The sequence below is a fragment of the Ranitomeya imitator genome, chromosome 5, assembly GCF_032444005.1.
Source record: "Ranitomeya imitator isolate aRanImi1 chromosome 5, aRanImi1.pri, whole genome shotgun sequence".
In the NCBI taxonomy this organism is placed as follows: Eukaryota; Metazoa; Chordata; class Amphibia; order Anura; family Dendrobatidae; genus Ranitomeya; species Ranitomeya imitator.
In genome coordinates this window covers 83,429,493-83,442,894 of record NC_091286.1, presented here as the reverse complement: position 1 = coordinate 83,442,894, position 13,402 = coordinate 83,429,493, and the positions used below count along the sequence as shown (strand labels likewise).

Below are 13,402 nucleotides of genomic sequence, written 5' to 3'. Positions count from 1 at the left end.
GTAAGGTTCCAGAGATATGAGATTTTTTTAATCTACAGCTGCTTTTTATAGTCCTTACAAGGGAGTGCTGCTCACAGGATCCTCTAGGGCGTGTCTTTAGGCTGCTCTGTTTTACGATACTGTGAGCACTACCCACTTGGTAAAGACAGTAAAAAAGTAGCACTAAATAAAAAGGCCATCTCTATAGAACCTATGTTAGATTTTGAAAAAAATAATTACTCAGGGAGGCAACAAGAATCAAATAAAACCAAGAACCGACCATCTGTTACCTGCTGACGGGTGGTCTTCATAGTGAAGGCAAAAAGCAAAATTATGTGTTAGTGTTTACAGTGAAGTGTTCATTCAGTCTACTTTTTTATGAAAATGTTATCACTTTCTAATTTCTAGACAGGCAGAATATCTACTCATCCTGAAGCAATAAAAGCTGTTGATGGTGATCTTGGTATAAATGAGACCGTATATTATTCAATCAGAAAGGGTAAGTGTTGTTGAAGATGTACAATAATCTTGCAGCTGTTTAAAGGGGTAAAGTGTAAAATATTAATGTTCCTCAACTAGTCGGCCAGGACGTAGACCTACTACATAGAAGAGAAAATGGTTTTGCGATTTGAGATTTTCATGTGATTCTCACATCTCATTCTTAGACAGGTTTTCTAACCCTTTGATATTGATGACTTCAGATGTCAGATTAGTTAACAGTCCACTATGCAGAAAACCCATGGATCAGGTGTTTGCTTCCAGCGGATGTAAACAATGGGTGGTGACAGAAGACCACCACTCCACATCGGCTCATGACCTCACAACTACGATGTGACATCCCCACTGCGGTGCAGCAAACATTCACATGGTACAATATTTGTTCTTCTATTGCAGTGTACCCGACTGAGTTTGCGAAATTTATTTCTATTGACCATTCAGATGGAATTATTTCTGTTAATAAGGAAATCGACAGGGAAACAGTCAGTCTTATCACTGTGGAAATTAAGGTAACGTGCTGTTGATAACAACAGAATTATTGATAATTCTTCCTCATGCATTAGGGTATGTGTCCACGTGCAGGAAACGCTGCGTGTTTGACGCTGCATAGAGCCGCAGCGTCAGACACGCAGCGTCCAGATGTTACAGCATAGTGGAGGGGATTTAATGAAATCCCGTCTCCACTATGCGTGGTAACACGCACGCGGCGGCCCTGCGACTCCGGACATGCTGCGCGTCTTTTCAGATCGCAGCATGTCCGTATATCTTGCGGCGACGCTCCGTCGCCGCAAGATATAGCACAGGGCCCTATGGTGGGGAGCGATGATCCCGGATGTGTGCTGTGAACACATCCGGCATCATCGCGTCCCAGAAAGGGGGCGGGGCTTACCGCAGAGCGGCTAAGCCGCTCCGGCGATACCGCCGGCCATCCTGAAAGTGGACACATACCCTAAGAGGGTATTTTTTCTGAAAGTTTGATATCTGAAAACACTAGTGATAGCCATGAAAGAAATACTGGTCTTTGAAAAGGGGGTCAGTAGGAACAATACATTGGAGGGGGGTAATAGGGGACAGCAGGCATAGTACAAGTACTGTAGGTATCGTTACAATACCACAGAAAGGAAAGCCACCTCACCGAAACAGTCCATTTCTTTCCAGAGTTCAGAGCAGCATCACTGCCAGGGACAAAAACGGTCATAATTTACAGAAAAGGGATCCAGCTCAATGGATATAAAACATTAAACTATATTTGGAAAGTTATAAAAACATTGTTACATTCAGAGACGGTCAATCAGCAGAAACACCAATGCATTTCTGATGCACCTGGCAACTTCAAGTAAATGATATCCATTGAGCTGGATCCTTTTTCTGAAAATTATTGGAGCAAGAAGACACAATGAATGGGCAATGCAGGATGAATACCATGTGACAGTGGATACAATACAAGGGGCATAGTAGATACAATATTAGGGGCACCTGTGGGAGCCCAACAGGCACCTTTGTCCCTCTTTGCCTTATTCAAAAGTTGGGGGTATGGTAACAATGATATTGGAAGTAACCGGAAAGTCACAATTAGAATAGCCTTAGAAGAAGACAGAGGAATGATGACAAAGGACCTCAACCAGAGGACATTGTAGATTTCTTGAATGTGTTTTTTTTGGGTGTAGCAGACCTTAATTATAGATAAATAACAACTGTATCATTTACATTAGGCTACTCAGCAGAATAATCAACTGAAAAGTGCAGATTCGGTGGTAATGATCACTATTTTGGATGAAAATGACAACACTCCACAGTTTTCTCAATCCACATATGAGGCATCATTACCTGAAAACTCACCATCTGGATCAATTATTCTTGTTCTTAGAGTCACAGACAAGGACCAGGTACAACAATAGTATCAATATATATTAAAGGGGTTCCTAGAAATTATCATGATATGGTGAGTCCTGAAAAAGCCAGTAAAGTACATACCCGAATTTAGAGACTAATCATCATTAAATGAAAATGAAATCTATTACCCCTTTAACCCCTTCATGACCTTGGGATTTTTCGTTTTTCCGTGTTCGTTTTTCACTCCCCTCCTTCCCAGAGCCATAACTTTTATTTTTTTATTTTTCCGTCAATTTGGCCATGTGAGGGCTTATTTTTTGCGGGACGAGTTGTACTTTTGAACGACATCATTGGTTTTAGCTTTTTTGCTAGGTTCACTAAATGCTAAAACTGACCTGACATTATGATTCTCCAGGTCAGTACGAGTTCATAGACACCTAACATGACTAGGTTATTTTTTACCTAAGTGGTGAAAAAAAATTCCAAACTTTGCTAAAAATAAAAAAAAATAAATAAATAAAATTGCGCCATTTTCCAATACTCGTAGCGTCTCCATTTTTCATGATCTGGGGTCGGTTGAGGGCTTATTTTTTGCGTGCCGAGAAGACATTTTTAATGATAGCATTTTGGTACAGATACGTTCTTTTGATCGCCCATTATTGCATTTTAATGCAATGTCGCGGCGACCAAAAAAACGTAATTCTGGTGTTTCAAATTTTTTTCTCGCTACGCTGTTTAGCGATAAGGTTAATGCTTTTTTTAAATTGATCGGGCGATTCTGAACGCGGCGATACCAAATATGTGTAGATTTGATTTTTTTTTTAATTGATTTATTTTGATTGGGGCGAAAGGGGGGTGATTTAAACTTTTATATTTTTTTTATTTTTTTCACATTTTTTTTAACTTTTTTTTTTTTACTTTTGCCATGCTTCAATAGCCTCTATGGGAGGCTAGAAGCAGGCACAGCTTTTTTTCAGAGAATATGAATGATAACACCAAACCTTTTTCTCCATTCATGGTTAGTGGTTGGGCGAAGCCATTTATTGTCAAACTACTCTGTTTTCTCTTTTTATATCATAATGACAACTCAAAACATCCAGGTGACCCTGATCAAAAGTTCACATACCCCATTTCTTAATACTGTGTATTGCCCCCTCTAACATCAATGACAGCTTGAAGTCTTTTGTGGTAGTTGTGGAGGAGGGTCTTTATTTTCTCAGATGGTAAAGCTGCCCACTCTTCTTGGTAAAAAGCCTCCAGTTCCTGTAAATTTCTGGGCTGTCTAGCATCAACTTTGCGCTTGGGATCTCCCCAGTGGCTCAATGATATTGAGGTCAGGAGACTGAGATGGCCACTCCAGTACCTTTAGTTTGTTCTGCTGTAGCCAATGACAGGTCGACTTGGCCTTGTGTTTTGGATTGTTGTCATGTTGGAATGTCCAAGTATGTTCCATGCCCAGCTTCTGGGCTGATGAGTGCAAATTTTCTTCCATTATTTACTGATAACATGCTGTATTCATCTTTCCTTCAAATTTGACCTAGTTTGCTGTGCCTTTGTAGCTCATACATCCCCAAAACATCAGCGATCCACCTCCGTGCTTTACAGTAGGAATGGTGTTCCTTTTATCATAGGCCTTGTTGACCTCTCTCCAAATGTAACGTTTATGTTTGTGGCCAAAAAGTTCAATTTTGGTCTCATCACTCCAGATTACCTTGTTCCAGAAGTTTTGAGGCTTCTCTCTGTCCTGTTGTGCGCATTGTAGGCAAGATACTTTGTGGCATTTGAGCAGTAATGGCTTTCTTCTGGCGACTCGACCATGCAGCCCAATTTTCTTCAAGTGCCTCGTTATTGTGCATCTTGGAATAGCTACACCGCTAGTTTTCAGAGAGTCTTCTATTTCTGCTGATGTTATTTGTGGGTTTTTCTTTCCAGCCCAAACAATTTTCCTGGCAGTTTTGGATGACATTTTTGTTGGGCTACCTGACCATGGTTTTGTTTTTACAGAGCCTCTGATATCCCATTTGTTAATCACAGTTTGAACGTTGCTGACTGGCATTATCAATTCCTTAGATATCTTTTTGTGTCTCTTTCCTGTTTTATACAGTTCAACTACCTGTTCCCGTAGATCCATTGACAATTCTTTTGCTTTCCCCATGACTTACAATCCAGAACCGTCAGTGGCTGGATGAAAGATGCAAGAGTCTGTCTGGATTTGAGAAACTCACTCAGCTTTTATGCACACACACTGATTACAAGCAAACCGGTCACAGGTGAGGATGCTACCTTTAGTAGCCATTCAAACCCATTTGTGTCAACTTCTGTGCATGTTATCAGGCCAAAATCACCAGGGTATGTGAACTTTTGATCAGGGTCATTTGGATGTTTTGGGTTGTCATTATGATTTAAAAAGAGAAAATACAGTAGTTTGACAATAAATGGCTTCACCCAACCACTAACCATGAGTGGAGAAAAAGATTTGGTGTTATCATTCATATTCTCTGAGAAAGGCCAAGAAAGCCAAAATTCTGCGGGGGTATGTAAACTTTTGAGCACAACTGTAAACATGTAAGAAGGATGCAATTATATGGCCACATGGCCAACCAAGTAAAGGAACTGTTGCATTTAAATACAGAGTATTTATTGGCAGCACCCCAAATGGTTTACTCCATTTATTAGATGACTGTTAGTAAAAGGAGTTCGTCACAGTGAGAGATTTCATGTAATAATTCCTGTGTGGCTTCGCATTGCTACATTTCACTCACACGGGTGTCACGCTTGTCCTTTAAAAGATCATAGCTGGAAGGGGGAAGAAAGAATAACTCACAGATTGCCTCTGTGGCTGTATAAGTCATAGCAGACCAGTGGCCTGTAAAGGAGTTGAGGAACAGAACGCCTTGATAGCGAGTGTTCCCCTGTGAGTAGATAGGAGCTGGGAAAGAAGGTGATTGCATGCTGTCTGGCTGTAATAACCAATGTCTGGGTGAGTAGAGCTTTTGAGTGCAAGAAAAAGGATATTCTCATCTCCAAGATGCTATCACAATATGTAGTAGGAGTAATAATAATATTAGCAAATACCTCCAATTAGAAATGTAGTATAGTTCTTCTGATTCGCTATGTCACTTAAGGTACCGTCACATTAAGCGACGCTGCAGCGATCTAGACAACGATGCCGATCGCTGCAGCGTCGCTGTGTGGTCGCTGGAGAGCTGTCACACAGACAGCTCTCCAGCGACCAACTATACGAAGTCCCCGGGTAACCAGGGTAAACATCGGGTTACTTAGCGCAGGGCCACGCTTAGTAACCCGATGTTTACCCTGGTTACCAGTGTAAATGTAAAAAAAAAAAAAACACTACATACTTACATTCCGGTGTCTGTCGCGTCCCTCGGCGTTCTGCTTCCTTGCACTGTCTAAGCGCCAGCCGTAAAGTAGAGCGGTGACGTCACCGCTGTGCTCTGCTTTACGGCCGGCCGGCGCTGACACAGTGCAGGGAAGCTGACGCCGAGGGACGCGACAGACACCGGAATGTAAGTATGTAGTGTTTGGTTTTTTTTACATTTACACTGGTAAACAGGGTAAATATCGGGTTACTAAGCGCGGCCCTGTGAACACATCGCTGGGTTGGCGTCACATACGCCGATTCAGCGATGTCTGCGGGAGATAGTAACATAGTTAGTAAGGCCGAAAAAAGACATTTGTCCATCCAGTTCAGCCTATATTCCATCATAATAAATCCCCAGATCTACGTCCTTCTACAGAACCTAATAATTGTATGATACAATATTGTTCTGCTCCAGGAAGACATCCAGGCCTCTCTTGAACCCCTCGACTGAGTTCGCCATCACCAACTCCTCAGGCAAGCAACTCCAGATTCTCACTGCCCTAACAGTAAAAAATCCTCTTCTATGTTGGTGGAAAAACCTTCTCTCCTCCAGACGCAAAGAATGCCCCGTTCTGCCCGTCACCTTCCTTGGTATAAACAGATCCTCAGCGAGATATTTGTATTGTCCCCTTATATACTTATACATGGTTATTAGATCGCCCCTCAGTCGTCTTTTTTCTAGACTAAATAATCCTAATTTCGCTAATCTATCTGGGTATTGTAGATCTCCATCCCCTTTATTAATTTTGTTGCCCTCCTTTGTACTCTCTCTAGTTCCATTATATCCTTCTTGAGCACCGGTGCCCAAAACTGGACACAGTACTCCATGTGCGGTCTTACTAGGGATTTGTACAGAGGCAGTATAATGCTCTCATCATGTGTATCCAGACCTCTTTTAATGCACCCCATGATCCTGTTTGCCTTGGCAGCTGCTGCCTGGCACTGGCTGCTCCAGGTAAGTTTATCATTAACTAGGATCCCCAAGTCCTTCTCCCTGTCAGATTTACCCAGTAGTTTCCCATTCAGTGTGTAATGGTGATATTGATTCCTTCTTCCCATGTGTATAACCTTACATTTATCATTGTTAAACCTCATCTGCCACCTTTCAGCCCAAGTTTCCAACTTATCCAGATCCATCTGTAGCAGAATACTATCTTCTCTTGTATTAACTGCTTTACATAGTTTTGTATCATCTGCAAATATCGATATTTTACTGTGTAAACCTTCTACCAGATCATTAATGAATATATTGAAGAGAACAGGTCCCAATACCGACCCCTGTGGTACCCCACTGGTCACAGCGACCCAGTTAGAGACTATACCATTTATAACCACCCTCTGCTTTCTATCACTAAGCCAGTTACTAACCCATTCACACACATTTTCCCCCAGACCAAGCATTCTCATTTTGTGTACCAACCTCTTGTGCGGCACGGTATCAAACGCTTTGGAAAAATCGAGATATACCACGTCCAATGACTCACCGTGGTCCAGCCTATAGCTTACCTCTTCATAAAAACTGATTAGATTGGTTTGACAGGAGCGATTTCTCATAAACCCATGCTGATATGGAGTTAAAGAGTTATTCTCATTGAGATAATCCAGAATAACATCCCTCAGAAACCCTTCAAATATTTTACCAACAATAGAGGTTAGACTTACTGGCCTATAATTTCCAGGTTCACTTTTAGAGGCCTTTTTGAATATTGGCACCACATTTGCTATGCGCCAGTTCTGCGGAACAGACCCCGTCGCTATAGAGTCCCTAAAAATAAGAAATAATGGTTTATCTATTACATTACTTAGTTCCCTTAGTACTCGTGGGTGTATGCCATCCGGACCCGGAGATTTATCTATTTTAATCTTATTTAGCCGATTTCGCACCTCTTCTTGGGTTAGATTGGTGACCCTTAATATAGGGTTTTCATTGTTTCTTGGGATTTCACCTAGCATTTCATTTTCCACCGTGAATACCGTGGAGAAGAAGGTGTTTAATATGTTAGCTTTTTCCTCGTCATCTACAACCATTCTTTCCTCACTATTTTTTAAGGGGCCTACATTTTCAGTTTTTATTCTTTTACTATTGATATAGTTGAAGAACAGTTTGGTATTAGTTTTACTCTCCTTAGCAATGTGCTTCTCTGTTTCCTTTTTGGCAGCTTTAATTAGTTTTTTAGATAAAGTATTTTTCTCCCTATAGTTTTTTAGAGCTTCAATGGTGCCATCCTGCTTTAGTAGTGCAAATGCTTTCTTTTTACTGTTAATTGCCTGTCTTACTTCTTTGTTTAGCCACATTGGGTTTTTCCTATTTCTAGTCCTTTTATTCCCACAAGGTATAAACCGCTTACACTGCCTATTTAGGATGTTCTTAAACATTTTCCATTTATGATCTGTATTCTTATTTCTGAGGATATTGTCCCAGTCTACCAGATTAAGGGCATCTCTAAGCTGGTCAAACTTTGCCTTCCTAAAGTTCAGTGTTTTTGTGACTCCCTGACAAGTCCCCCTAGTGAAAGACAGGTGAAACTGTACAATATTGTGGTCGCTATTTCCTAGATGCCCGACCACCTGCAGATTTGTTATTCTGTCAGGTCTATTAGATAGTATTAGGTCTAAAAGTGCTGCTCCTCTGGTTGGATTCTGCACCAATTGTGAAAGATAATTTTTCTTGGTTATTAGCAGAAACCTGTTGCCTTCATGGGTTTCACAGGTTTCTGTTTCCCAGTTAATATCCGGGTAGTTAAAGTCCCCAATAACCAGGACCTCATTATGGGTTGCAGCTTCATCTACCTGCTTTAGAAGTAGACTTTCCATGATTTCTGTTATATTTGGGGGTTTGTAACAGACCCCAATGAAAATTTTGTTACCATTTTTCCCTCCATGAATTTCGACCCATATGGACTCGACATCCTCATTCCCTTCGCTAATATCCTCCCTTAAAGTGGACTTTAGACAAGACTTTACATACAGACAAACCCCTCCTCCTCTCCGATTTTTACGATCCTTTCTAAACAGACTGTAACCCTGTAAGTTAACTGCCCAGTCATAGCTTTCATCTAACCATGTCTCGGTTATTCCCACTATGTCAAAGTTACCTGTAGATATTTCTGCTTCTAGTTCTTCCATCTTGTTTGTCAGGCTTCTGGCGTTTGCGAGCATGCAGTTTAGAGGATTTTGTTTTGTTCCAATCTCCTCGCTGTGGATTGTTTTAGAAATGTTCTTACCTCCCTTCTGAGTATGTTTTCCTGGGTCTTCTTTGTTCCAGTCTAATGTTTTTCTTCCCATCCCCTCTTCTTCTAGTTTAACGCCCTCCTGATGAGTGTAGCGAGTCTTCTGGCGAATGTGTGTTTCCCAGGTTTGTTGAGGTGTAGTCCGTCTCTGGCGAGGAGATCCAGCGACGAAATAAAGTTCTGGCCTTTCTGCTCTGACCAACGATGTCACAGCAGGATCCTGATCGCTGCTGCATGTCAAACATAACGATATCGCTATCCAGGACGCTGCAACGTCACGGATCGCTATCGATATCGTTGTTAAGTCGCTCAGTGTGAAGGTACCTTTACCCCATGTAATGCACTACAGTAGCTATTGCAATGCCCTGCACTTGGGGTAAGAGACATAGCGAATCAGAAGAACTATACTACATTTCTAATTGGAGGTATTAGCTAATATTATTATTATTACTACCACTACTACATATTGGGATAGGATCTTGGAGATGAGAATATCCTTTTACTTGCACTCAAAAGCTCTACTCACCCATTAGTGATGTAAAGCCACTTTAATTGAATTAGTTACCATAGTTAAAGCTAGATGATGTAGATCAGTAACAGACAGCTACAACTGAAGCAGCAAGTGTGCCAAAGATAGGTGAAATAGACTAGTAATCCAGGAGGGTATTGTCCATTTGTGCAAGTGGCTCTGTGCGGACAATGGAGTGCAAAAAGCGACTGATGTGGAGAGTAGTCACAAATACTAGAGTGAAAGATGGCCTCACTGAAACCAGAGACGAGAGATTGCCTGTGACAGTAGCGATGTGAGTTCTGCTCTTGTGCAATATTAAAAGTACAAGTGCCGCTTTATTTGATGACTGTGACCATGGACCCTCTTCGTGCAAGGTGCAACTGACACTGATAATTGTTTGTGATAAAGACTGAATTAAAAAAAAAAGAAATGCCAGTTCTTATGTAAAGGGGTATTTCCACCTTCAAGATCAAATTCGAATATGTAGTAGGTGTAACAATAATATTAGAAGTATATGCTAATATTATTATTATACCCACTAACAATTAGGATAGGATCTTGGAGATGGTAATACCCTTTTATTAGGGACTGTAAAAGATATGCACATGTTGACTATTTGGATGCAAACATTTCTGCATATCTGGGAAGGAAAATAAGCACGATTTTTATGCTTTCTTATCTGTGTTTTTGTTGCACAATGATTGCTTTTTGTAGCTTATAAAGCTAGTTGAAAAACAAAAAAAAGCAAGCTTATATAAAGAGATATATAGATAGATAGATAGATAGATAGATAGATAGATAGATAGATATCCAGCAGATTTATAATTTCACAAACCCACGACATATTAGTGCCTTGCATGTGGAGCTTATTGTACATCTATTAACCTAATAAATAAACAAATGGAAAAAAAAACGTGGGATCCCCCCTATTTTCAGTAACCAGCAAAGGTAAAGCAGACATCTGAGAGCCGATATGATCCTGCTTGGAAGTCCATGGTTACTGGGCCCTTCCCAGCCTAAAAATACCAGCTCACAGCCGCCTCAAAAGTGGCACATCACATGAGATGCTCCAATTCTGGCGCTTTGCCTTGGCTCTTCCCGATTGCCCTGGTGCTTTGGAAATCAGGGTAATATTTTTTGGGTTCATGTTGGCATAACCTTATTGAGCTTTAGTGTTAGTAAGGAAATGTATCTGACACTCCAGGCTAGCCCTGCTGCCTTACAAGCTGGACCCCCACTAAACAGACTTTTATGATATATATGATTGACTTTGCCATCATTTTTTTTTGTAATATTTTCAAAATAGTTTTTGGAAGATATTGAAAAGGAAAACCATGACGAATATTTTATCCATAACAAGGTTTTTACATTTTAGGATGGGCTATCCAATGGATATTTCCGAACCAATAATACAATGTTCAAGGTGGACAAGAACGGGGTGATGTATTTTAATCATGGCGAGCTTGACAGAGAAGCAACACCAAGAATAAATGTCCAGGTAAGTTTTGTTTGTTCTAGTAACATTTTATCACTCTGAGATGCTCTTCCTCCCCTCTCACAGCACGCAGAAAAAAAATCAGTATACCTCACTGTCCCTTGTTCTGCACCGTCTATTATTACTCTCTATTTTTTATGGTCTAAGGATGTTTCTCCTAGCAGAAAAAGGTGAACTCTGTTAGTAACTGAATATTGTCCGCGTAGTCTTCAGGAACTAAAGAAGAGTTGGACATTGGACAGCAAGCAGTGGATGACTAGGAATTGTGCCAAAATGCATTGTGTTACTAGTGGTTGGACATTGCACCATTAGATTACCTGGGACTGGATAGTAATACTTCACTGGACCATCACTGACTCTACGCTGCACCTTGTTTTATCAAAGATGTGGCAAATAATACATGCCAATGAGTCATGTCTGCCCGTAGTGCCTTGGGCACCTTAAAGTTTCCCTCACGACTGGTTTCACCAATGTAGTTTGGTCTCAATATACTAAAAAACTGTCCCCCATGGAACAAATTTTGGTAAATATTGTGGAAAGCATTTCTTGACCATTACACTACATTGCACTTGCTTATGCTTGTTGACATGAAATAATTTTGAGTAGACTATTTGATAGGACATATTTTGCAGGTCTGGGTGTTTGATGCCTTATTTGGTGGTCTAAATTCCAGCGCGAAGGTCATCATAACAATTACTGATGTCAACGATAACAATCCAGAATTTAATAACCTGCCCCTCCGTTACACGATACCTGAAGGGAACTACACGGACACCTCACCCGTGCTAGTGGCGAAGTTAAATGTAACTGACTTGGATGCAGGATTAAATGGATATGTTACAGTTTCTACAGATGCCGAAAGTGGAGATAAGAGTTTCAGAGTGCAAGAAGTAAGATTATTAGTATGAGCCCTGGAATGCAATTTTGTTTTTAAATTAAACAAATCAAAAATGTTGTGATGATTAATTTCTTTTATAACTTTAGCCATGTTTAAGCTTCTGTTTTTTGTGATATAAATCTCCATATCATCTCTATAGACATAGAGGGAATTTGGTTGTGGTGGGATAGTAGCTGTGGATAGATTTAAGCCAGATTTATGAATTGCTCACATGAGTGTATACATTGGACAAATGCTATCCAATATTTTATCGGATAGCACTCGGATCAGTGTTATTCTATTGGGCAGTGTTGACCAGTGCTTTTTTTCATGACGATTCAGCATCAGTTCCGCAGACTCACAGAATGGAGAAGATGGAGAAATTTTGCTTGTCATCTTGTCCTCACCTGTCCTATGATCTGATAACATTGGATCACACTACATGTAAGCTGAAAATCTGATCAGAGTTTGAGGCGAGTGACCTTTACATAATCGATCGGATTCTCTCGCATGAGATCTTGTGAGATCCTGACCTATAGAGATGCAAAAAGTCACAATTCTCACTCAGTAGGACATGCGTCGACGATGAGTTGACGAAAAATTGTGTCACACTTTGTTAAATTTTGCACAAATAGTTAAAACAGATTTCATAAATTCTTCTCATGATAAATTCCCCCCAAAGGGAGTGTGTTATGATCTTTATCATATTTATTAGTGATGATGAGAGAACGTGCTTTGGATGAGGTGTTATTGGAGCATGCTGGAGTCCTAACCGATTGTCTTCGGCGTGCTCGAATAATAGGTTCTAGTTCCCGCAGCTGCATGTCCCACAACTGTTCTACAGCCACAACACATGCAGAGATTTCCTGTTTGTTAGCAATCTCTGCATGTTTTGCAGCTGTGAGAAATGCATCTGCGAAGATTAGAACATATTATTCGAGCACGCCGAAGACACTCGGTTAGCACATGTGCATTCTCGGATAACACCTCATCTGAGCACGTTCTCTCATCACTAGTACTTACTAATATTGGTATTGGCATTATAAGGATGTTTGAATTCTGCCATCATTCCCACCCCAGATCGCATCTGAACAATGCCTCAAAACTTGCTCCCACTTGTGCAGTTTAATTAATAATTTCCCTCTTCAACTTTCAAAATGATTGTGCAAACACCACTTGTGAAAAAAAGCTGAGACTATTTATTGGGAGTATTCACTATGAAACCATGCTAAGTGGCACTTAGAAATACCATTTATTAATCCACCACTGACCAATAGGTCAAAAAATGCCAGTATTCATCGCAGTATTAATGCAGCTAATTTTGTACGCAGCACATTCATTTTCACACTAAAATATTAAGATTTATTGGATATCAAAGACGACAGAATTTGAAAAAAAAATGAAAACTGCTAATCTGCTCTTGTGCAATATCAGTTTGTGTAGCATCACAATTCAGGCATTAGGGTATGTTCCTACTGTCAGTAAACACTGCGGATTGGACGCTGCGTACATTCACAGCGTCCAATCCGCAGTGGCCAGATGTTTCAGCATAGTGGATGGGATTTCACTATGCGTTCCCCGGCGCCTGTGTCTTCCC

At 40.6% G+C, this 13,402-nt stretch overlaps 1 protein-coding gene across 2 annotated transcripts in view; it reads left to right on the top strand.

Annotated features, from left to right (window-relative positions):
• LOC138681406 (protocadherin Fat 4-like) overlaps positions 1–13,402 on the top strand; it is a 286,716-nt gene that overhangs the window by 21,179 nt on the left and 252,135 nt on the right. For both annotated transcript variants that reach the window (XM_069768890.1, XM_069768889.1), the window contains exons 7-11: positions 388–478; positions 874–986; positions 2,190–2,363; positions 10,809–10,931; positions 11,561–11,818. In XM_069768890.1, coding sequence (XP_069624991.1) covers positions 388–478; positions 874–986; positions 2,190–2,363; positions 10,809–10,931; positions 11,561–11,818 — 759 coding nt within the window. The remainder of the gene's footprint in view (positions 1–387; positions 479–873; positions 987–2,189; positions 2,364–10,808; positions 10,932–11,560; positions 11,819–13,402) is intronic.